Source organism: Oratosquilla oratoria, unplaced genomic scaffold (genome assembly GCF_046742065.1).
Source record: "Oratosquilla oratoria isolate Oo_2021 unplaced genomic scaffold, ASM4674206v1 SCAFFOLD45, whole genome shotgun sequence".
NCBI classification, from domain to species: Eukaryota; Metazoa; Arthropoda; class Malacostraca; order Stomatopoda; family Squillidae; genus Oratosquilla; species Oratosquilla oratoria.
This window is the reverse complement of record NW_027467710.1, coordinates 4,656,624-4,682,156: the sequence shown is the minus strand read 5'-3', so window position 1 is coordinate 4,682,156 and position 25,533 is coordinate 4,656,624. Positions and strand designations below refer to the sequence as shown.

At 37.3% G+C, this 25,533-nt stretch overlaps 2 protein-coding genes across 2 annotated transcripts in view; one reads left to right on the top strand and one right to left on the bottom strand.

Moving 5' to 3' along the window:
* LOC143023150 (uncharacterized) overlaps positions 1-19,105 on the bottom strand; it is a 48,652-nt gene extending 29,547 nt beyond the window's left edge. Inside the window, exon 1 of the mRNA XM_076181663.1 lies at positions 18,756-19,105. Within this exon, the coding sequence (XP_076037778.1) occupies positions 18,756-18,901 (146 nt within the window). The 5' untranslated portion in view covers positions 18,902-19,105. The remainder of the gene's footprint in view (positions 1-18,755) is intronic.
* Positions 19,106-19,524: 419 nt separating this feature from the next.
* The window catches only part of LOC143023161 (vesicle transport protein SEC20-like), a 30,930-nt gene continuing 24,921 nt past the window's right edge, over positions 19,525-25,533 (top strand). The window contains exon 1 of the mRNA XM_076181679.1: positions 19,525-19,759. Within this exon, the coding sequence (XP_076037794.1) occupies positions 19,676-19,759 (84 nt within the window). The 5' untranslated portion in view covers positions 19,525-19,675. The remainder of the gene's footprint in view (positions 19,760-25,533) is intronic.

Genomic DNA, 25,533 nt, shown 5'->3' with positions numbered 1-25,533 from the left:
TAATTCCTCATTCTCATCTTTTATTTCTTTTAAATGTCTTTTTAATTCTTTTAACTGTCTTTTTAATTCTTCTATTTCTTTGGTTAGGTTTTGATTCTCCTTTAGTTCTTCCAGTTTATCAACTCTTTGTGTAACCTGTGATAATTGGTCAAACCTAACCTCCCATTCTTCGTTCATTTTTTTAGTTTCTCCTCTAGATTTACTAGTCGGGGGAGGTTGTCACCTCCCACATTAAATCCATAAAAGCAGTTACCTTCTCTTTCCATTGAGCTGCTATTATCTATATTTCTGCTTTTGACACCTCTGCTTCCTTGTTCCTCGTCTGTGTATTCTTCCCCCCGTTTGTTTACACCTCTCCTAAGATCCGGGGCCTGTTCTTCCCCTTCCTCATTTCCTTCCATTTTCCGCAATAATCTCTCTCTTTCTCCTATTTCTTCACCTTCCCACTACACCACGAGCTTTCCCCTTCCCTAATACAATAAAGTACTCCCTAGTTGAGATCCACAAAAACTGCACTTCTTTTACGGAGTTCCAATCTTTGCCGTGTATCAAACGTATGTGTGTGTGTGTGCATTTTGGTACTGCACAAGGCAGTCCTGAAGAAGATTTCAGAGAAAATCATCTCCATTCCAGTCACCTTCAAAACTACACAAGATTGTCTACAAGGACAGAAGTGCCGGTAAACCACATTAAAACTACATAGACAACAGCATGGCCCAGAGATTGCTGCTAACCAGTGAGGGAGCTGGAGGTGTTCAGTCATGGTAATCCATAGTATTGATATGGTTAATCAAACTAAAACTTACAGGTCATACTAATTATCGTCAACTACCGTCAACTGATGATATTCACTGTTTATTGTTAATACTGGCATAAATAATTTGTGTTATATTTTATCATATCTATAGTTTTTAAAGCATTTGACTACGTTGATATAAAGATACTCAAGATGCAATATACCACCGACAACTCTGAGCTCAACACGAGCTTCAAGATCCTATGTTTGTTGTGGAAGAATTAATGGAAGTCGGAGGCTGGACCTATCTTGAAGGCATGCAGCCACATCTATATAGAGTTATCAAGTAAAATTTCCGATGTACCCTGGATATGCTGGCATTACCAATAACTCGAGCTACAAAGCAGTTCATGCTGCATGTGCAGATGTTTGATCATGTTTCAGCCTCACAAAATTGTTGAACTCTGACATTTTACCCTCATTCATATGTATCACTTTTATATGATGTCTTATTCAAGACAGGTCTATCCTCAGTTTGTTTTCCACAACAAACAAAAACATGGCATCTTGAAGTGCATATCAAGCTTAGTTGTCAGTACTGTATCACATCTTCATTATCTTGATACTGATGCAGCCAAATGCTTTAAAACTTGGGTATGAAATATGGCACAAATAATTTACTTATCCCAATATTAACTAAAAACAATGAATATCATTGAAGTTGTTGGTAATTAGCATGACAGACTTGTATCTGAGACAACCAACCAAATGCTAAATGACATAACTTCAAGCTAATAGAGGTAAAATTCTAGAATCATGCAAACATGTTACATGTATATTTAACATGAAACTTATATTGGTCAATAGCTCCTAACCTAATATAACTATCTGATGTAACCATAAAAAAGTACATATACCAAAGGCTTTTTCCCCCCTTACAAGGGAGATAGCCAAAAGGCAAAGGCATCAAAACCACTCCCACCCATTCCATCCCCAACATAATCCACTCCCCTCCTTCATCTTGGCTCCTCCTGGATGATAGGTCATCCCTGCATCTTGCCCACTGCCCTGAGTCAGAAGCAGTGTCACCAGACACAGCACATCCACAGCAAGGCTGCTTCATTAAATCGGTGACCTCTCCCTGTCCCCTCATGCAGAAAAAAAGAAGACGGAGAGAAATCCCTTTGGGCTGCGTCAAATTATATCTCGCATGTACTCCCTCACCCCCACCCCCCACCCATTCTACGTCATGCATCACAGCATCATCCATACACAACCATTCTCCATTCACTCCTATCTCCAGACATTCCCCTCTTTTCCAATTACCCTTTAAGGAGATCGTCCATCAGAAAATCACGGAAGAAAAAAAAAAAAAAAAAAAAAAAAAAAAAAATTCTATAAATATTTCCTCTAAAAGTGTTGCTCATAAGCTATCTCGTGGCTGAGTATGGAAGCTGTATCTTGATTTATACTATCTAAAATATAATACAGTACCCCCTACTGTGGCTGGGTTGTGTGCGCTGCGTAATGCATATTACGTTTTCTGTTGTTACATATATTTGCTAACAAAAGAAGCTGTGTACTTTGCACAATATTTATGCTTTTGTATGATAAATAATAGCATACGATATGGCAACAGGGAGCTGACTGCATACTGTACAGTATGAATCGTCCATCAGAAAATCACAAAAAAAAAAAATGAAAATATTTCCTCTAAAAGTGTTGCTCATTAGCTATCTCGTAACCGAGTATGGATGTTTTATGGTGTTTTTTCCAGAGGGCACTAGCCAGGCAAGAGGAACCCAAGTCTCACAGAGTCAAGAAGCTGTTCCTGGCGAAGATTCCCACTGAGAAGTGGAAATCCATCCTGGCAATATATCAAGACCTCACCTCTACAGAGCTTTTAGAGAAATGCCTCAAGGGAAGGACACAAAACCAAAATGAAAGCTTCCATGCAAAGATTTGGGCTTTGAGTTCAAAGAGGAAGTTTGCATCAGCAGCTAGAGTTCAATTCTGTGCTCAAGTTGCAGTTCTGAACCACATCTTTGGTTATGAACTTGCCACATGCCAGTATTTTACTACGTTTTGGTACAAAATTCTACGAAACGGCAGCCCTGGTGGCGGCTTGTCTGGGCCGTCGCTGCCACCTACCGGTCAAATAGGGAACTTTGCTTGAAAAGTCCGCCCTTTGTTCATTTCGACCGGTCATACGAGGGTCCCGGGCATTTGGGGTCCGGGCTTTCGAGGTTCGACTGTATATATACATATATATATATATATATATGTATATATATATATATATATATATGTATATATATATATATATATATGTATATATATATATATATATATGTATATATATATATATATGTATATATATAAATATATACTTATATAGAAATGTTAAAATAAAGGATGTTTCACAGTTTTCTGATTGACCCTTGTGGGTGCCATAGCACCCACGAGCTACAGATGCTGCCCTAAAGTATCAGCTGCATGCTACTTAGCCACAATAACATGCAGCCAATACCCCAGATGGGGGTTTTGTGTGATACTGGAATAGAACCCATATTAAATCCCTGCACAGATCCATATGGACAAAATTTTTAACTGGATGACAAGTAATTTTTTAAAATTCTCTACAATGAAAGAGTCAAACCAGAAAGTGAATTCTTTTAAAAATTTATATGATAAATATGCTGAGACTACAACAGAGAAGAGATATCTCATAAGGCTGTGGAGGAGAGTGGACAGGTGTGCATGTGGTTCCCATGTACACTCAAACCTCGTTTTTCCGGATTGATTGGTGCAGTTACCTGTCCAGATAATGAAAAAATCCGGATATTGAAAATGATTTCATTTTAGTCCCAAATACAAAGTTATAAACCCAAATTCACCCTTCAACTAACCTTATCGTATAGTGGAACATAACACAATGGCCTTCACCCCACGACTAGCGTTGTTTATATACCCCACCGTGCGCCATCTGGTGTTTACATTTCAAACTACTGTAACTCGGTATCGTTCGCCTCGCGTACGTGGCGGTTTTTTGGGCAGCTAAATACTATTTTCGAAAATAATATTTAGCTGCCCAGCTGCTTCAAAACGTCCATTTTTTGCTGCACTGTGAGAGCAACTCGCTTTCGTTTCACGACTTTATTAGGCATGATGACACAGGTGTATTTGTAGTACTGTATAGTAGTGTACTGTAAATAGGTGTTGTATGGCCTTCACCCCACGACTAGTGTCGTTTATATACCCCGCTGCGTGCCTTCTGGTGTTTACATTTCAAACTACTGTAACTCAGTATCGTTCACCTCGCGTACGTGGCGGTTTTTTGTTTTTTCAGGCAGCTAAATATTATTTTCGAAAATAATATTTAGCTGCCCAGCTGCTTCAAAACGTCCAGATAAACCAAAATCTGGATATGTGAAGGCCGGATAAACGAGGTTTGAGTGAATTTTGGGATTTCAATGCAAGGGAAGGGGGGTGGACTGCCATAGGAAAGGATAGATAAACTGAGTGATTGTGATTGAATCATTTATGTATTATCTATAGATGTAATTGATAGTTGCATCAAAAGTGGCTACAAATAGTGTGAACTGAAGGACCAGGTTAGTTCTATGGTTCCTTGCTTGTTTATAACTTGAACAAGGGTGCCAGTGTCAGGTCATAAAACAGCCTCCCTACCTCCCCCAACCTGCCTCTTCTGACAAGTAAATAATTAAATGGACAACTGAGCTACAGGCTCCACCATATCCCCCAAGTCTCTTCCTCCTCCCATTACTTCCTCTTCTTCTCCTTATTCTGATTACTTTTGATTGTAATATCCTTTTCATACTTGGAACACTCAAGATGGCAACTTTACACAAAGCTTTTTTATATTGGCTGATAATGTTGCATATTTATGGAGCAGTCATCCATTACAGTAACCTGTCACTGAATGTTTGGAGTGGCAAATCAGTAGGGAGGGCCCTCTTTGGGTTTGATTTGGTTTTGAACTGCCATAACATAAAAGATTGTTTCGAGGTTGGAAATATTGCAGATACCCTTCTATTGCCCATAACATCAAAACCAGATTGGGCGGAAGTATAAACAATCCAAGTCTGCTGTGAGAATATAAAATATCTGTTAATAATGACATTGATTCTGTCTGGAGATCTAAACTCCAACCCAGGCCCACCCAACTTTCCATGTTGCTTGCAAAAAGGGTGTCACAGCTAACAGCCATGCTATCAAATGTTGATATGTATCCAGTGAACTCACTCGAGGTGCAGGGATGTAATCAAGGAGGAGTATGATGCCAATGATGAATTATTGTTCATATGTTCTTGGTGCCTGGCAAGTCAGCTACCACAGCTGGAACCTGTGGACAACAATGAAGATGTCCCATCAGCAAAGCAGGATTTGACCCTTCCTACACCTGGAGATGGAGCCCATGACGAGTCACTTGGTAAAGCCTCAGCACAGCCCCACACTGCAGCCAGCCAATCATCCCTCACCATGTGCCCACACTGCAGTCAGCCAACCATATTCCTGTGTGTATGGAAGTAGCAATTGCCTCCCATGGATGCTACTCAATCCAAGCTTGCGACCCTGATTGCCACAGCCCAAGTCAAACTACCCACCTCTAACCCCATCAATGCTGTCATATGGTTCCACTGCACCGAGATGCAGTTCAGATTGAAGAGGTTGACAAGTGACATCACATACACACTCGGTCGTAAGCAGTCGAGGAGAAAGGAAGTCTCAACAGCTGCTTCGAGTTTTGCTATGATTAGCGCTCCAAACGAGCTCACCAGTAAAAACGCCTTGTTGGTATTGCGGAGAGTATCAATATGTATTCATAGGACCACCGGGTTTGTATCTGATCCAGTTCTTGAGTGAATAGTTTAATACAAAATGGAAAGTAATAAGGAAGAAGGAAGAATCAATGAACCAACAAAAAGAGGACGAGACAAATCCAGGATTGAGTTCCCGTGGGGGGGTAATATGCAGGAAAAAACATGCCTGAACGATACTCCCAAAGCGACCAGCAGGTACATAAGTGATGAGTATTTCTTGGGGTTTAGGAGGCAAGGGGAAATAATGGAGAAAACCTTGGACACCAAGAGAAATTTTAGGATTAGCAGAGCAATACGAAAGAGAAATTAACAACTTAGCAGATGAAGTGATAGATTCAAGATTAGACTACAAAGTTTTGCAACTAGAAGTAACCAACCTACATGCAATGAACGAGGTAATACTAAGGGAATTAAATAAACTAAAAAGTGAACTAAGTGCGGCAATAAAAAGAGAAAATGAAAGAAAGAGGAAAATGAGGTTAAGATTGCAAATGATGAACTGAAAAAAAAGAGGTAAAAGAACAATTGAAAGCAGTAATGGAAAAAATGGAAGAATCAATCAAAGAGACTGACCTAAACAAAATAAAAAACCAGTGGAAAAGGAACGCAAAAGTAAAAAACTATCATTCACAGAAATAGTACAGCAGCAGGTAAAACAGAATGCAAAGGAAACAGTGATCAAGGTGATCAAACAGAAGGAAAATTGGGTGAGAGACACAGTAGACAAAAAAGAAATCCATTGTGGTTTATGGTATATATGAAAAACACAATGTACACAAATACCAAAAAAGGAAGAGAAAAATTGCGTAGGAGATTCTGAAAGCAGTCCAAGAAGAAGGCTAAAGTTTAGATTCAGAAATCGATGAAGTACACAGGATGGGTATATTCTAAAAAGAAAAGAATCACAGACCAATGAAAATCAAACTAAGAACACAAATGATAGCAGAAGTACTATCAAAAGCGGCAAAACTAGCAGTGAAAAATAAAAAAAATTATGGATAAAAAAGGAAATGAATGCCGAGGAATTAGAGAAAGATAGGGAACTGAGAAGTAAGGCTAATAATAATAAAAAAAAAAAAAAAAAAAAAAAAAAACACAACGGACTTTTTTTTTTTTTTTGGAGAGTGCTAGATCTGAGACAGAAAATGGTACATAAGAAAAATGGAAACTTAAACAAAAACAGAAGAGAAGAAATTAAAAGTGGCATATACAAATATAGATGGTATATCAGGATTAAATGAATTGAATGACTATCAATAGAGAAACGTGACATAATGGGAATTGCAGAGACAAAACTGAAAGGTCCTATATATCAAGTATGGTGGGACAAGGATTATACAACATTTGGTAAAAAAAATAAGACAGAAAAACAGGGGGGAGGAGTCATGATATTGACTAGAAAGGACCTAAATGTAATAAAGGCAACAGAAGGAAAAGATAATGTGGAATTAATCACAGTAAAAGTTGAAAACAGCAGTATGAAAAGTAGGTTTATAGTTGTTTATGTGCCACCAAAAATTAAGGCCTGGACTGACAGCAAACACTCAAAATTACTAGAAGACACAAAGAATGAATTAATCGAGACACTGAGGTATGGAGAAAATATAGTAATTATGGGTGACTTTAATGCAAAGGATATAAATTGGGAAGAATTGACAATGGGAGGTGGAGACAAACTCGGGAAATGTCCTACTGGATATGACCATTGATGACACATTGATACAATGGGTTAAAGAAAATACTAAATTTAGACAAAACGAAAAACCATCAAGACTAGATTTGATATTTACCTCTGAACCAGAAATAGTGGAAGAAATAAATTATAAAACACCAATAGGGAAAAGTGACCACATACTAATAGAGATCGAACTTAAGGAACAAAATAAGGTAAGAAGGAATGAGAAACATAGAGAAGGAAGACTGATGTGCAACAAAACTTATTTTGTAAAACTTAGAAAAAAAATCCAAAATGCCTGCTGGGAAAAATTTGCAAATGATGAAACAAAGACAGAAGAGAAATGGAACATTTTCAAACAAATATATAAAGAGGGAACAGACAAATATGTACCTAAGCAGAAACAGAAAAGGGAGTACATAAAGAGCTGCTATAATAAAAAGTGTAGCGATGCTGAAGATAAAAGAGACAAAGCCTGGAAAAGATGGAAAAAGAGACTAAATGGCAAACATACATTATACTGAGAAATGAATATATAGACATATGAAGAGGAAAAAAGAAACTATGAAAAAGATATAATAGCAAAATGCAAAGATTAACCTATTTTACAGATATGTAAACAACAAACTAAAGTACAAACACAAAATAAGAAATCTCTGTGAAGGAAATCAAGAATACACAGATGTAGAAATGGCTGAAGTAATGACCAGACATTTTAAGTCTGTTTTTACAATTGAAAGCTCACAATTTTGGGATGGTAGTCACCAGGAAGGATCCCCTAAAACGGAAGAAATAATGGTGATACAGAAAGAAATAAGGGATCAAATAAAGAAACTCAATGTCAGAAAGTCACAGACAAAATACACAAGCTAACTGACTTCTTACTCAAAGAAGGAAAAGTACCACAAGACTGGAAGAATGCTAATATTGTACCAATATATAAGGGAGGAAATAAAGAAAATCCAACAAATTATAGACCAGTATCCCTTACAAGCGCAATTACAAAAATATTCGAAAGAGTTATTAAAAATAAATGGACTAAACACTTGGAAAAGAACAAAATATTAAACCCAACCAATTTAGATTTAGAAGTGGAAGATCATATACTACAAACTTAATATGCTTTTACTCAAAATTGCTAGACATAATACAAGAAAGAGATGGCTGGGCAGATTGTGCCTTTCGACAAAGTACCACACAAAAAACTACTAAGAAAAATTGAACTAATAGGTGGAATACAAGGAAAACTATTGGAATGGATGGAAGACTTCTTGAAAGGAAGCAAAATGAGTGATACTTAGAGAAAAGAACTCAAAATGGGTAGACATGATAAGTGGAGCACCCCAAGGCTCTGTATTGGCTCAATAATGTTTGCTATTCATATAAACGACATGGATGAAGAAAATAAATGCTATATAAATTTCATTGCAGATGATGCAAAACTATTGAAGAGAATGAGTAACGAAGATCGCAAACCTTTTCAGGGAGATCTGGACAAAGTCTGGAATTGGAGTAAAAAGAATAAAGTGAATTTCAACATTAAAAAATGTAGTATAATGGATTTTTGGAAAAGCAAAAATAGAATATCCGGTCAATTTAAAGTTGGAACAAAAGAAGACAAGTAAATTCAGAAAGAGACCTACTCCCAACTTACCCTCCACCAAAAAGCGATCTGATATTCTCCCACTGTGTCACCTAACAACATGTATATCCAAAACTCTTCCTACTCTTCTGGTTGCCACTATATAGTCCATTAATGCCCTGTTTACCACCCTTCCTTCTGCCACCCTCTCTGATGTATACTTATCCTTGACTTTCTTCCTAAACACTGTTTGCTATCATCAACTCTCTAGACACATCTCCACCATCAACTCTCCACTATGATATTTTCCTGGTACTCCACATTTTCCAACCACTCCATCTATCAGTTCACCTCCTACTCTAGCACCGAGATCTTCCAATACCACTACAATGACATTTCTCCCTAAACCCTCTATGCATTTGTTTAAAAATGTAAAAACCTCTTTCCTCTACACTCTTCTCACTACCAGGCCCATATGCACTTACAAAGACCCACATCTCCCTTCTCAGTTTCATCTTCATCCACATTAACCTTGAAGAAACCTCCTTCCACTCCACCACACACTCACCTATCTCTTCACTTACTAGTATAGGCACCCCTTCTCTCCTTCATCCTCTCTTCACTCTTGACACCCTTCCAACTACACTCCCAAACTCAAACTCACTCCTCCCTTTCAACTTTGTTTCACTCAATGCCAACATTTATCTTCCTACTTACAAACATACTGCCTATCTATTACCTTTTACTCTCACTTGTACTACATCCACACATATTAAAAGACTCAAACCTAAGGGGTCTGGTTGGAAAAGTCCTTCCCAGTCCCTCTTATGCCTTTACTTTTTTAGGAATGTCCCCTTTGGGGCTACAGAGAGTAGGATCCCTAGTCCTATCCCTGTTCTGTTTTTGTCACTTTTTACGACTCTTTTGGAAAGCTCAATGGCAGTATTCTCTCCCCCTACCACAGGGTTCAGCAAAAAAGGAAATAATTCAGAGAATTGGTACAGGACAGTATTAAGTGTGGGGGACAGCATAACAGAGGAACAGTCACAGTATAATAAATTAGCTTAATTTCTCTATGAATAAAGATTTCCTCTATCATAGATAAAATGATGTGTGGCTCCGGTCTGTAGGGGCAACTCATATAGACCCTTAAGTATTGGCTGCATACTACCGAGCATATTTTAACCTCACAATAGCATGTAGCCAATACTCCAGACAGGAATTTATTTGTATTTCATTAAAATATTGCTGGTGTATTTACCTAATTGTAGTATACAGGAAAGGAGCAACATTTGTTGGGTCCTCTCTCCTATTTTCCAATGTACATAGACTCAAATTCATGTATGATTCCAACTCAGTCTATATCTTTTATTTCCAATTATCATATTTATATTTGAACTTGTGTATTGTTTGAGCTTGGGCTCTAAGCTATTCCACATATACATTTATATGGAAAACTATTTCTTCACATCCTTTCAACATATAGTCTTTTTTAATTTACTTCTATCTTAATCAAGATGTCTCTTCTGTCAGTATAATCTATTCCCTTTAGTGACCTGAATACTGTAAATTCATCACCTCTTTCCCTTCGATCTTTCAAAGTTGGCAGACCCAGTGGTTTTAGTCTTTCGTCATATGTTTTATCTATCAGGCTGGAGACCAGCTTGGTTACTGTCTTTTGCATTCTTTCGATCTTGCTTGTATCTTTCACTTTGTATGAGGACCATACTATTGACACATATTCCAGTCTTGGGCGTATCAGGGTTCCGATGAATTTTTTCAGCATATCTTTATCCATATAATAAAACACCACTTTAATCTTCTCCAGTAGTCCATATATCTCTCCTACAATCCTGCTGATATATCTGTCAGGTGACAGGGTGTCTTTTATCAACACTTCCAAATCTTTCCCCTCTTTTGCTTTTGTGTGTGTAGCTAATTGTAGTATACAGGAAGGGAGCAACATTTGTTGGGTCCTGTCTCCTATTAATTTTCAAATGTACCTAGACTCAAACTCATGTATGGTTCTAACTTAATCCATCTTTAATTTCCAATTATCATATTTAAATTTGAACTCATTACTGTTTGAGCTTGGGGTATATCGCCTTCTAAGCTATTCCACATATTTGTGCATCTGTATGGAAAACTCTGTGTGTATATATCTAGTTGTATTTACTTAATTGTTGTATCTTACAGGAAGGGGAGCTACGCTTGTGATGTCCCATCTCTGTATCTTACAGCGTCTAAATTGCTCTTAAAAAATGTATGGTTTTTGCACACACTTTTTTCATCTGGTTTGTTCCATATATCCACCACTCTGTGGGGTAAAGCTGGTTTTTTCAGGTCTCTTCTATAACTCTTTTTTTGAGTTTCCTTCCATGTCCCTTTGTATTTCTCATATCCTATTTTAGTAAGTCTTCTCTATCAAGGATTTCCATACCTCTCAGGATTCTGTAATCAAGTCACCTTCTCTTCTTTGTTCCAGTTGGTAATTCTAGTTTTGACAATCTCTCTTCATATGACAGTTTTGAAAGTGTTGGGGGCATTTTGTAGTTGCTCTCTGGATTCTCTCAATTTTCCTCACATTCTTTTTGGTACTGGGTGACCACAGTGTTGCTGTGTACTGCAAATTTGGCCTTATCAGTGTGACTAGTATTATTTTTTTTTTACCATTTCTTCGTCCAAGTAAGTAAAGGCCACCATTATTGATCTTAGCAAGTTGTAGGTTCCTCTAACAGTTTTGTTTATCTGTATTTACCTAGTTGTATTATACTGGAAGGGAGCTATGCTCATGGTGACCTGTCTTTGTATCTTTCAGCATCAAGTTTTTTCTTAAAATCTTGAATAGTGTTTGCACACACTGTTTCTTTGTCCAATTTGTTCCAGGCATTTATCACTCTGTGTGGGAAGCTTTTTTTTTTCAGATCTCATTTGTAATCATTTTTTTTTTTAGTTTCTTTTCGTGTCCTCTTGTTTTTCCATTGTCCCATTTCAATAAATCATTCTTATCTAAGATTTCCATTCCCTTCATAATTCTATAGATAGTTAGTAGGTCTCCTCTTTCCCTTCTTTGTTCCAGAGTTGGTAATTCTAATTTGGACAGTCTTTGTTCATATGTCATTTTGGAAAGAGTTGGTGCCAGTTTTGTTGTTGCTCTTTGTATTCTTTCTAAAAAAAATTATATTCTTTTTGGTACTGGGTGTCCATAGTGTTGCTGTGTACTCGAGTTTTGGTCTTATTAGTGTAGTTATCTTTTTTATAATTTCCACATCCAAATAGACAAAAGCCACTTATATTGACCTCAATAATTGTAGGTTTCTCCGACTACTTTATTAATATGTTTGTCTGGTGCCATGTCTTTGCTGATCATCACTCCAAGGTCTTTTTCCGAGTTTAGTTTTTTGACCTCTTCTTCACCAATTTTATAATCTCTTGATATTCTGTTTTTACTTTTTCCAAATTCCATTATACTACATTTCTTGATATTGAATTTCACTTCCCATTTTTGAGTCCATTTCCAGATCTTGTCCAAGTCCTGTTGTAAGGTGTTGCAATCCTCCTCCGTTCTTACTTTCTTTAGTATTTTTGCATCATCTGCAAAGAAATTCATATAACACTCTACTCCTTCATCCAGGTCATTTATGTATATGGCAAACATGATCGGGGCCAGTACTGATCCCTGCGGGACACCACTTATCATTTCTTCCCAATTTGAGAATTTATCTTTAATTACTACTCTCATTTTCCTCCCAGTCAGGAAGTTTTTCATCCATTCCAATAATTTTCCTCTGATGCCACATTTGACTCTATTTTCCTTATTGTTTTCTTGTGTGGTACCTTATCAAATGCCTTTTGTAGGTCCAGAAAGGCACAGTCTGCCCAACCATCTCTTGTATTGTATCTATTAATCTCGAGTAGAAGCAGATCAAGTTTGTTGTACATGATCTTCCTTGTCTGAATCCAAATTGATTTGGATTCAGTATAGTTTTTTTCTTCCAAATGTTTAACCCATCTATTATTGATGACCTTTTCACAAATTTTTGCTACTGTGCTTGTCAGGGAGACCGGTCTCTAATTTGATGGATCTTCCTTGTTTCCTCCCTTATAAATCGGAACAATGTTTGCATTCTTCCAGTCCTGTGGCACCTTTCCTTCTTGAAGTGAGATTTTAATCATATTGTATATTCTATCTGTTAATTCCTCGATGCATGTGTGGACATGTCCTTTGTGACGATTACTCCCAGGTCTTTTTCAGATTCCACTTTCATTACTCATTATTGGAGCCAATACTGATCCCTGTGGAACTCTTCCCAAGTAGAAGTCTTATCTCTGAGCACTACTCTCATTTTTCTTCCATGCAAAAAATCCTCCACACATTTCAGTAATTTAACTTGTATCCCTCCTATGATTTCCAGTTTTCTTAATAGACTTTTGTGTGGTACTTTGTCAAAAGGTCTTTGTAAGTCTAGGAAAGCAAAATCAGCCCAACTGTCTCTCATAATATATAGTCTTGAGTAGAAACAGATAAAATTTGTGGCATGTGATCTTCCCTGTCTAAATCCAAATTGCCTCAGATTTAGTATATTGTTCTCTAGATATTTCATCCACCTATTTTTGATAACTTTTTCACAAATTTTGGCTTCTTCACTGATAGGCTGCGAAGGAGACCTCATTAACTTTCTGCATTGCCAGTGTTGGCTTGAGTTACTTGTTGGTCCAAATATGTTACTTTTCAGTATTTAGTATGGGTCTTTTAATGTGCGTGGATGTGGTACAGATAAGAGTAAAAGGGAAGAGATAGGCAGTATGTTTGTGAGAAGAAAGATGGATGTGTTGGCATTGAGCAAAACTAAGTTGAAAGAGAGGGGTGAGTTTGAATTTGGGAGTGTAGTTGGGCAAGTGTCAGGAGTGAAGAGAGGATGAGGGAGAGAAGGGGTACCTACAGTGAAGAGATAGGTAAATGTGTGGTGGAGTGTTTTTTTTCAAGTGGATGAAGGTGAAACTGAGGAGATGTATTTACCTACCTAGTTTTATCCTACAGAAAGGGGAGCTATGGTTGAGGTGTCCTGTCTTTGTATCTTACAGTGTATATTTTTTGCACACACTGTTGTTTTGTCCAGTTTGTTCCAGACACCACTCTGTGTGGAAAACCTTTTTTTTCACGTTTCTTCTATAACTGTCCTTTTTTAGTTTCTTTTCACGTTCCCTTGTATTTCTCTTAGCCCAAATTTAGTAAGTCCTCTCTATCAAGGGTTTCCATGCCTTTCATGATTCTGTAGATGGTCAGTAGGTCACCTCTTTCTCTTCTTTGTTCCAGAGTCGGTAAATTCAGTTTTGACAATCCTCATGTGACAGCATCTTTGTAGTTGCTCTCTGGATTCTTTCAATCTTCCTTATATTATTTTTGGTACTGGGTGACCATAGTGTCTCAGCATACTCCAGTCTAGGCTTTATTAGTGTGACTAGTTTTTTTTTTTTTTTTCAAATTCTTTGTCCAAATGCATAAAAGCCAACTTTAGTGACCTTAGCAAGTTGTAGGATTCTCCAACAATTTTGTTCATCTATTTATCAGGGGCCATGTCATTTGTGATGATTACTCCCAGGTCTTTTTCAGATCCCACTTTCTTTACTTCCTTTGTTCTAATATCCTTTTTTTTTTTTACTTTTCCAAATTCCATTATGCCACATTTCTTGATGTTTAAGTCTATTTCCCACTTATGACTCCATTTCCAAACTTTGTTCAGGTCTCTTTGCAGTAATTCACAATCTGTTTCAGTATTCACTTTCCTCAGCAATTTAGCATCATCTGCAAATAAGCTCATGTAACATTTCACATCTTTATCCATGTAATTCATATAAATAGCAAACATCATTGGAGCCAACACTGATTCCTGTGGAACTTCACTAATCACCTCCTTCCAAGCTGAACTCTTTTCTCTGAGCTCTACCCTCATTTTCCTTCCATGCAAAAAAATCCTCCATTGAGTTTAGTAGTTTACCTTGTATCCCTCCTATGTTTCAGTTTTTTAAATAATTCTTTATGTGGCACTTTGTCCAAGACTTTTTGTAAGTCTAGTAAAGCACAATCAGCCCATCCATCCCTTTCTTGTATTATATCTGTTAGTCTTGTAAATGCACATGGGCCTGGTGGTGAGAAGAGTGTAGAGGAAAGAGAGGCTTTTTACATACATGCATATACCAAAGGCTTTTTCCCCCTTACAAGGGAGGTAGCCAAAAAGAAAAAGGCATAAAAACCCTTCCCACCCATTCCATCCCTGAATACACTCCACTCCCCTCCACCCTCCCTCTTATCTTGGCACCTCCTGGATGAAGGGTAATCCCTGCATCTTGTCCACTGCCCTGAGTCAGAGGCAGTGTCGCAAGACAGCACATTCACAGCAAGGCCACTTCATTAAATCGGTGACCCACCTCTCTGTCCCCTCATACAGAAAAGGAGAAGATGGGGAGAAATCCCTTCAGGCTGCATCAAATTTTTCTCAAACATACTACCTCACCCCCCATCCCCCCATCCATTCCATCTCATGCATCACATCATCATCCATATACAACCATTCTCCATTTACCCATCTTCTGTCCTCTCTCATCCTTCCTCAACAGACATTCCCCTCTTTCCCAAAGCCCCTTTCACCCCATCCATCCATCTCATCCTAGGTTGCCCCCTCATGTTCACTCCCTCCACATCTGCCTTCCATACCCCTTTTACTAGTCTTTCTTCACTCATTCTTTCCATGTGTCCAAACCTTCCCAATACTCTTTCATCCACCCTATCTCCCAACTCCCTTACCACTCCTGTTCTTCTCCTCACCTCCTCATTTCTCACTCTATCTAGCCTAGTAACCCCTATCATACTTCTCAGACACCTCATCTCAAACACATTCAAACTCCTTCTCTCTTCCTCTCTTATGTTCCATGTTTCTGCCCCATACAGTGCTGTTGGCACAATCATTCCTTCATACAATCTCCTCTTAGTATCCATTCCCAAATGTCTATTTCTCATTACACTTTTTAATCCACCAAGGCATTTACTCGCTTCTCTCAATCTACATTCTACCTCCACCTCCACTCCACCCTTTCCTGCCACATTCACTCCCAAGTATCGAAAACTATCCACTTCCTCCAGTCACTCTCCATTAATGCTCACTTCCAATCTCCTGCCACTTTTACCCCTTGTACATCTCATCACCTTACTTTTACCCACATTTATCTTCAGCTTTCTTCTTTCACACACTCTCCCAAACTCTGTCATCAACTTCCTCAATCCCTCCTTTGATCCTGCTACAAGTGCAGTGTCATCTGCAAACAACAACTGGCTCACCTCCCACTTTTCTCCATTTTCTTTAACCCCTTCCATACGGTGCCGCACACGTAGGCGTCATGAGGAGCAAGTGGATTCGCGACGCTGCCATATCGACGTCTTGATTATATTTATTGTAGTCGCCCCTGTGTTTTTACATTCTCCCAAATGCGCCCTGAATCCCATTCTCTGTGGTTTTCAAAATTCGCGGGTGAAAGAGAGAACGATCGATATAAGCGGTGACTATATTTTATGATGCGAATATTATTACGACACGTCATACGGCTGGCATTGGCTGCTGCCCGCGAGATTTAAGTCCCGTACTGAAGTGGTTAAACATCTCCAATCCCTGACCCACCACCCTTGCATTTACCTCTCGCACCACCCCATCCATGTATAAGTTGAACAGCCAGGGTGACATAACACATCCCTGACAAAGTCCCACCTTTACCTCAAACCACTCACTCCCTCCATTTCTAATCCTGACACATGCTCTACTACATGAAAATCACACATTTTAAAGAAAATAGTTCAAATAATGCAACCATATGCTAATTTTCTACATAAAATTATGCATTTGAGCAAAAACCATCCTTAATTGGTAAATTTGTAGCTGTGGTTGATAATTTTAGGTAGGTCAAACACCACCAGAGGCGCCACCGTCGATGACGAGCACAATAGCGCATCATTTTATGCGCACGCCATTCTAACGGCCAAATTTATATACCGCAGGAAATTTAATTAATAAAAATGCTGTGTGAGTGTATTTACTACGATCGTAGTAAATTTCAAACATTCACATCATCAGTTACATGTCGGTCAATAAAAACATAAGATAAACATGGCGGCCTGCATTCAGCAGTAAATCGAAAATTGGTATATGTTTCAACGTAAAAGATGAGCTAACATATTTACGGTTGTGGCAACTGACCATAAGAAAGAAAAACTACTAGTATCGCGGATTATTCTAATACCAAAATAAAGGCAGCGTGTTACGGTAGAGCTGAGAAATCGGAGGTTTTAATTAGTTTTTTTTCTATCGGGTCGGATTATCGGATAACAACATCAACCCGCCATCACTGGTGGTATGGATCAAACTTCACTCTATTAAGTTTCTTACTATTATGTTATTAGCGTAATAGACTTATAGTTGAATTATTTGAACTATTTTCTTTAAAATGTGTGATTTTCATGTAATTTGATCAAAGAGAAGTACGTTTTTATCCTCCGTAATATTACGGACCACAGCTACGATTCGTCATGCCCGCTATCTATGATCACTAGTGGTATGGATCAAACTACACTATTAAGTTAGTTACTATTGTGTTATAAGTGTAATAGCTTGCATATAGTTGAATTATTCAAACTATTTTCTTTATAATGTGTGATTTTCATGTAATTTGACGGTATTCGTAGCTGTGGTGGATAATTTTGAAGAGGATATAAACGTAATTCTATGATCAAGTTACATGGAAATCACACATCTTAAAGAAAATAGGTCAAATAATGCAACCATATGCTAAATTTTTCATATAAAATTGTGCCTGTCAGTAAAAACCGTCATTGTTTACGTTCGATCGGCGATTCGTCAGACCGCACGTTTCGGCCCCATTTCCGGGGACAAAATAGGCCAGATTTAATTCCATTCAAAATGCAATATCTCGAGAACAAGGACAGCTAGATGGATAATTCAAATTGCATTATACTTATAGCGACTTTTTGCATCCCATGAGAACTACTTCAGCTCAAATATCAGGAATTCCATTTTCATGTTGACCTAGCTAATAATTTTGCAGAGGCTAAAAATGTAATTTTTCTTTGATCAAATTACATGAAAATCACACATTTTAAAGAAAATAGTGCAAACAATTCAACTATATGCAATCTATTACACCAATAACATAATAGTAAGAAAGTTAATAGAATGTATTTTGATCCATACTACCAGTGATTATAGATGGCGGGCTGGACGGTATTTGTAGCTGTGGTTGGTTATTTTGCAGAGGATAAAAACAGGTCAATTTATAGTTTCACCCAACCAACGATTTTCTGATGTGGCTTATGTGTTTCTGGTGAGATATGTTGTGTATTGATTGATGGTGTACATCATTTCCGTCGCAAATGCGTAGTTTTCAAGTAATGAATATTTAAACTTATGCCTACATCTCCTCCCCAATGCATTAAATTGAGTAATGTGCATTGCAAAACAGGTATAAAATCAACAAGAACACAAAAAACATATGAAAATACATAAATCACACCTATGATGGCGGCAGTGGCAGTGGCTGCCGCGAGCATAGCCATGTTATTGTTGAGCAGTGTTACCAACGATTCGCAAAATTGAAAATTTCTCACCCTATCCGCTCAAGAGTTGCTAACCCTAAATTAGGAAATAAATTCATGAAGCTTCAAGAGGACCGAGAGTTGCGATTTTGTGTACAACTAACCTAACGTAACCAAACCTAACCTCAACCTACCCTAACCAAACCTCAACCTAACCTAAGTGGGGGCTTTGCCCCCCAGAACCCTCCAATCCCTACCAAAGCACTCTTAGTAACGTAACTTTAGCTCTCTTTAAAGTATAACTATTAGACTGTACTTACGTTCGTATGACGTTTTCATCTATGGATTCTATAACTTCGGCGATATTTTTGGGAGCTTCAGGTAGATCATTTCTGATTGCAGATGGTTGAAGAGACTTCTTTTCAATCTTCTTAGCGAATGAGAAAGATAACTTTGGGGCACTCATACTTTTCAGCTTTCAAGTATCACTGCTATCAGTCAATTTTACTTTATTCCACATTCACTTTTCACTGCTGGTCTTCAAACGAAATTGTTATTATGCACTAAATCTAAATAATAGACATTGGATTTTTATACCATCAATGGCTACTGGAAAATATCACAAAAATTAATGAGATTTAAATTTTTCAGATTATGATTTGTAGTCACCATTTACATTATATTATAACCTTATAATAAAATCATATAAAGTATATCGATTTTTAAAGTAAACTGTCGTATAGTTTAAATAATTTTCTCTATTTGTATGAACTAAATTCAGGTTATACCATAAAAATAAACTACATTTTACATATGAAATTTTTGAGTATGCCAATTTTTAAACTGTAAATTATGTAGACACGCTCCAAATGATGAAAATAATTGGAATGATGTTGATACGATGAGGGCGTCGTAAGTATATATGAAATAAGGTATGAAATCATAATTTTGTTTGATTCATATGAATGCTGCCTGTCATATGTACGAAAATATAAACTGTCACAAGAACTATATTCATTAAGAAGTTTATCTTGTTACAAATATAATATTACTCACTTATCAGTTATTTTCATCGCCACCTCATGCAGCATAAAAACAGCTTTGCAACGTCAGAACACAAAATACACAACAGGCAGCTGTGAGCCAACACTGATTTCCAAGCAACATTCGTTCTAGACAGTGTAAGCTTGTCCGATAACTTTATCTGTTGTCCTACGTCAGTTTCTTGAAACGACGCACAATGCCTCAGGACGACCAAGTTTACATTAGTGTTGTAAAACAAGATATCGTCAAATACGACGTGACTTTGAAGAGTCTAGTTCAAGTGAGTAACAAAGTTACAAACCTCTCGTATAATAATTAGAACGCTTGCTGGTCAGCTCGGCCCATCGGCTGCTTGAAATGCCATCTTTGTCTTGATAAAAGCGGAGGTTGAAGGAATTGAAGATATTTGTTAACTTTTGCACCTGATGCAATATTATAGCAATAGAAAATTAAATATATAGGTACCCCCACAAAATTTTAAAAAAAAAATTAACCTTTATATTATTGTTGCATATGAAAGACAACTTTATTAGAAACAAAATGCTTTTTAAATTTTTGAAATAGCTTGAAAAATAAGGGAGATACGATTTTTTGAATTATTTTCTTAGCCCGCATTTTTGGCTCGACTTTACCATAACAAAGTGTTAGAATTAAGGGTGGTAATTTGTAAGGATTTCGGTAAAGAAATACACATTAACTCTAAACCACTGGTCCAATTTTATTAAAATTCGGAATACTTGGGTTTTATGGATCAACAAATCACATGAGCATGTCAAAAACAATGTGAGACATCTCCATCATACCATATTTGCCTTTTCATGGCAACCATGAAGCTGTCGCTAAACGCCGACCGAAGTCGACCGACGCCGACCAAAACCACACAATGACGGTTTTTGCTCAAATGCATAATTTATATATAAAAAATAGCACATGGTTGCATTATTTGACCTATTTTCTTTAAAATGGATAATTTCCACGTAAAATGATCGAAGAGAAGTTACGTTTTTATCCTCTGAAAAATTATCAGCCGGCAACCAACGCCGACGAAACCCAAACAATGACGTTGGTTGCCGGTTGATAATTTTGTAGAGGATAAAAACGTAACTTCTCTTCGATCATTCTACATGGAAATCACACATTTTAAAGAAAATAGGTCAAATAATGCAACCATATGCTATTTTTTATATATAAATTATGCATTTGAGCAAAAACCGTCATTGGGTGTTTTTGGTCGTCAATGGTAATAGTAAACAAAATCGAACGCGAACTGGACGCATCAGATTCATGGTAGAAGTAGAAGTAGTAGTAGAAGTCTTCTACTACTACTAGACTAGACTAGTAGTAGAAAGTAGTCAAGTAGTAGTGTGTGTTTCAAGACTAGTAACTAGTCTTGACACTTCTCATGGACATGGCATGATGATGTGTAAACAACAACAAACACGAACTGGACGCATCAGATTCATGGGTGATATAGCTAAATTCCGGGGCTTTTAGCTCAAACACGCAAAAGTCAATTTTCTTAAGCTTCTCAATTCTGGGAGAAAATAGGTTGAAAAACTTGTTTATGTAACTTAAAATTATGTTTAGACATTCCTTACCTTAATATTTTTACTCGGAAAACTATGTTGCCGAGTTTGAAAACCAAATTTTCGTTTAAGTCGCTGAAAAATTGTTTCTATGTCAAGAATTAGCCTTACACTTGCAAAACAACAAGGTAATTTGAATATCTTGCGCATGCGCAAAGCGCGGAAAGCATTCAAATTGAACTAAACAAAAAATAGTGGGCCGCAACATTTGGCCATGAAAACAACACATGATCGACAGTGGCGCCGCGCGCGGATTCCGGGGTACCTAAATATTAATTTTGTAAATTAGAATACATGAACATAATATGTGATTTTTTTGGCAAAAAAAAAAAAATACCTTGCTACAAGCAAATATACTAACGAACGAAGTCGCTAGCATTGGATCGGGACGCCATCTTCTCTGTCAAGTGTTTGTCGTCTGCCCAGTCTAGTTGGAATGTCAGTTACAAGGTGTACGGCCTCAGTACTTCTGGCAGTACCTTGCGAGGTACATATTCTTGAAGGAATGCTATGGAGCTGAAAGCCATGCATTCCTTCAAGCTGCAAGAACCCTATATACCCCACAATCTGAGAGAGTGATTGAACAGCCCGCTAATGTCTCTCATGACGACGACAACGAGGAAGATCTGGATGACGTATAAATTGCAGATACCGATTTATTAAACACAGGTTAGGTTAGACAAATTTATCATCCCTTCATTTCTTCGATGTCGGCATCTATTATAACAAATATGGCGTACCATTCGTCTGGCACGACTTTGTTACTTACGAAATCTGTTTTAGCAACTTTTTTGTTTTTTATTTCCGCCATGAAAATTGCATATTACGATGATACATTATAATTTACAAAATAAAAAGCTGAAAAACTCATATCACAATAAAAACTTCATATATTGCTTTTTCCCTTTAAATTTCCACTCCGAGTGAAAACTAAATTGCCACTATCTAAATTTACATTTAAATTGGTGATGCTTACCGTAGTGATGCTTACCGTAGCGATGTCAAAGAGGCAGGGGAGCTAGCGCTCTTGTGAATAGCCTCTTCTCTGAATTTCTACAGTATACCGGTCATATCTATTCTTGAACATGTTGATACTTGAACTATTAACTACATTTTCCGGTACACTGTTCCATTTGTTTACTACTCTGGCGTCAAAAAAGTTACTTCTCTTGGTTGTTCTGAACCTTGTTTTCTTTAGTTTCCACTGGTGCCCTCTGGTCTCATACCTTTTTCTCAGTTTAATTTGGAGGAATTGACTGCAGTCAATATCCTCGTCTCCATTGAGCATATTGTAAATTTTCAGTCACGTCCCCGCGTATTCTTCTTGCCTGTAGGGTGGTTAGTCCCAAGGCATCCAGTCTTTCAATGTAGGGCATTTCTCTTAGTTGGGGAACAAGTTTTGTGGCTCTTCTTTGGACTTTTTCCAAAATGTTAATGTCTTTTTTCTTATACGGAGACCAGGGGTCTTACCAATGTTGTGTATAGGGCTAGGAATGTTTCTTTATCCATACAAGTAAATGTTCTCTTGGTCCTTCCTAACATAGAGTTAGCCTTGGCAGCAGCCTTGGATATGTGTACAGTAGGTGATGTGTCAGGTGTCACGTATACCCCCAAGTCTTTTTCTTCTGTTGTTGACTGCAGCGGGAACCCATCTATGTAATAATTATAGTTAGCATTATTTTTCCCGACATGCATCACTTTACATTTCTCCATATTAAATGTTAGGAGCCATTTCTCACTCCTGCAAGTGGCAAAGGTCTTCTTGAAGAACTGTTTTATCATCATGGCTGTTCGCTCTCCTGTAAATTTTTACGTCATCAGTAAATAACTTCCCACTGGACTGTATATCATCAAATAGGTCATTTATAAAGAACTGCATCTAAATTTCTAGAACAGGAAGACATTTTGAATTTCCCGCTATATCACATAGGTGTGCACTTGTAAAAAATTGTCATTAAATATTTTCTAAATTATAATACATTTCTTGGTGAAAATCAAAAGCAGAATATGTTGCTAAATGCGATAGACAAACTAATGAAGTCATAGTGACTCCTTAAGACGTCATATTTGTTTTGATAGATTCGGAGGTTAAAGACAACAACGACAACCCTGATGACCTCTAGAATTATAGGTACCGCATTACTAAATGGTTAGAATAGATGAATTTATCATACTTTAATTTTTTCAACCTCAGCATCTGCCAAAACAAAGATGGCTTTTCAAGCAGTCACTTTTAGAAACTTTTTCTGTTATTGATTTCTGCCAAGAAAAATATATAAAATGGTGATGTATTATAATTTACAAAATTAATATTAAATTTTCTATTGCTATTTCGTGTAGGCGTGTGCTTTAAAAATTTACCCATATGTGTATCTTGCAAGGCAGAGATTGCTGCTCTTGGTGCCCCATACTTACTCCCTTGTAATTTGGGCATTATTATTTCATGCTTTGTTTTGAAATTAGGGTGAGGTGGGGGAACACTGACTTATTAGTAGAAAACTCTGCATAAAAATTCCATGTTGTACCTGAGAAAGTGCACACTGGCCAAAACAAACTACATAACATGGCCCACCTATGGTATACTCATAAATCGTAACTCAGATAATAAGTGTCATATTTTGCACTTCAAAATTTTTGGGACCTCTGTTGGTGTTCTTGTACTGTAGGGGAACACCAACCAGGGAGTGGGGGAACATCAGCCCTTATTTTTGAAGCTCATAAAACAAAAAACACTTTTATTTATTTATTTATTTTTTTCTTTTTTTTGCCAGAAATCAACATATAACCCTAGGCACCCCCCATCATTATTAAGTGATGAAAGATAAGCACACAAAATTTTAATGCTCATTTGACAGAACAAACTTAACTCTGGCAGGCAAAAATCATACTATAAATATATCTTAAACAAAATAAATTTTATTAACTATTTGAACCAGAAAGGGAAGTTAAGACACCTTGAAGTGTATTTAAGTAACTGATAGCCTAATTACATACAAATAGAGGGAATTCATGACATAAAACTATATACAAATAAATACCTTAGGCTGTAGGCTACTACAGGCTCAGAGATGCACGTTGAAGGCAATCAGAGGGGGAATACCTTAACCAGGTCGGCCTGCCTCTTGGTGACACCCTTAGTAGTTACCATGACACCCTTACATTGTCCTGGCTTGGCAGATGCTTTACACACACACACACACTTCATCGAACGGACGGCGTAGAGGACGTTCTGAAGAAAAAGTGAAATTTTCGTGGATCCCAAAGCAAAGGAAGTACCTATTGTATTTACAGGGTGGGGGGGAAATTGCTCGTGGTGTAGTGGGAAAGTGAGGAAAAAGGAGAAGGGGAGGGATTACTGAGGGAAATGGAAGGAAATGAGGAAGGGGAGGACTTGGTCCAAGAGGCCAGATGGCTTGTAAACAAACGCCGAACCGATGATTTGGATTTCGATGATGGGACTAACAAAAATGTAAAGATTAGAAACATAGATAAGAGCAGTTCAATGGAAGGTGAGGATAATAATTTCCAAGGATTTAATGAGGGGGCGGCGGATACCAACCTCCCCCGGCTGGCAAAACTGGAGGAAAAACTTGAACAAATGACTGAACATTGGGAGATTAGGTTAGGTAAAATGTAAAAAATTGCAGAGAGGGTTGAAAAATAGGAAGAACTAGAGAAGGCGAACAAAAACTAACTGATGAAATAGAAGAACTAAAAAGACAGTTAAGAGAAGTAAAAGAGGAGAATGAAGAATTAAAAAGGAACAATAAAGACAATAAAGAAACAATAGCAAAAGAGGCACAGGGGTGGAGGAAGATACAGGAAAATAGTAAAGTTGCATTTACTGATATAATTAAACAGCAAATGAAAGAACAAACTGAAGACACCAGTTATCAAAGTGATGAGACAGAAGGAGAATATTGTAAGAGACTTGGCAGATAAAAAGAAATGTATAATTATATTAGGAATGGAAGAGAAACATAACCCAGATAAAACCATAAGAATCAAAGAGGAAAATGAAAAAGTAAGCAGTTTACTACAGTTAGTCCAGGAAGATGAACCAGAAATAATGAAACAAATCGAAGAGAAGTTCAGGCTCGGAAAGTATAGTACAGATAAGACCAGACCAATTAAGATTAAATTCAGGTCACAAACGACGGCAGAGAGTATCTTATCCAAAACAGGGAAACTAGCAACAAGTGAACAATATAAAAATGTATGGATAAATAGGGAAATGAATAAAGAGGAAAGAGAGGAGGAAAAAAAGAAAAGACATGAAGCTAAGGAAAAAAACGAGAACAGAACAGTCAGAAAAAGAGAAATTCTATTGGAGAGTAGTGAATATGAAAATAAGGAAATACGACATACTAGAGAAAAACAAAAGGGAAACAGAGAATACAAAAAAGGAGTGGAAAAGTATGTCCCAAGACAAAAACAAGAAAAAGAATATGTAAAATGCTGGTACAAC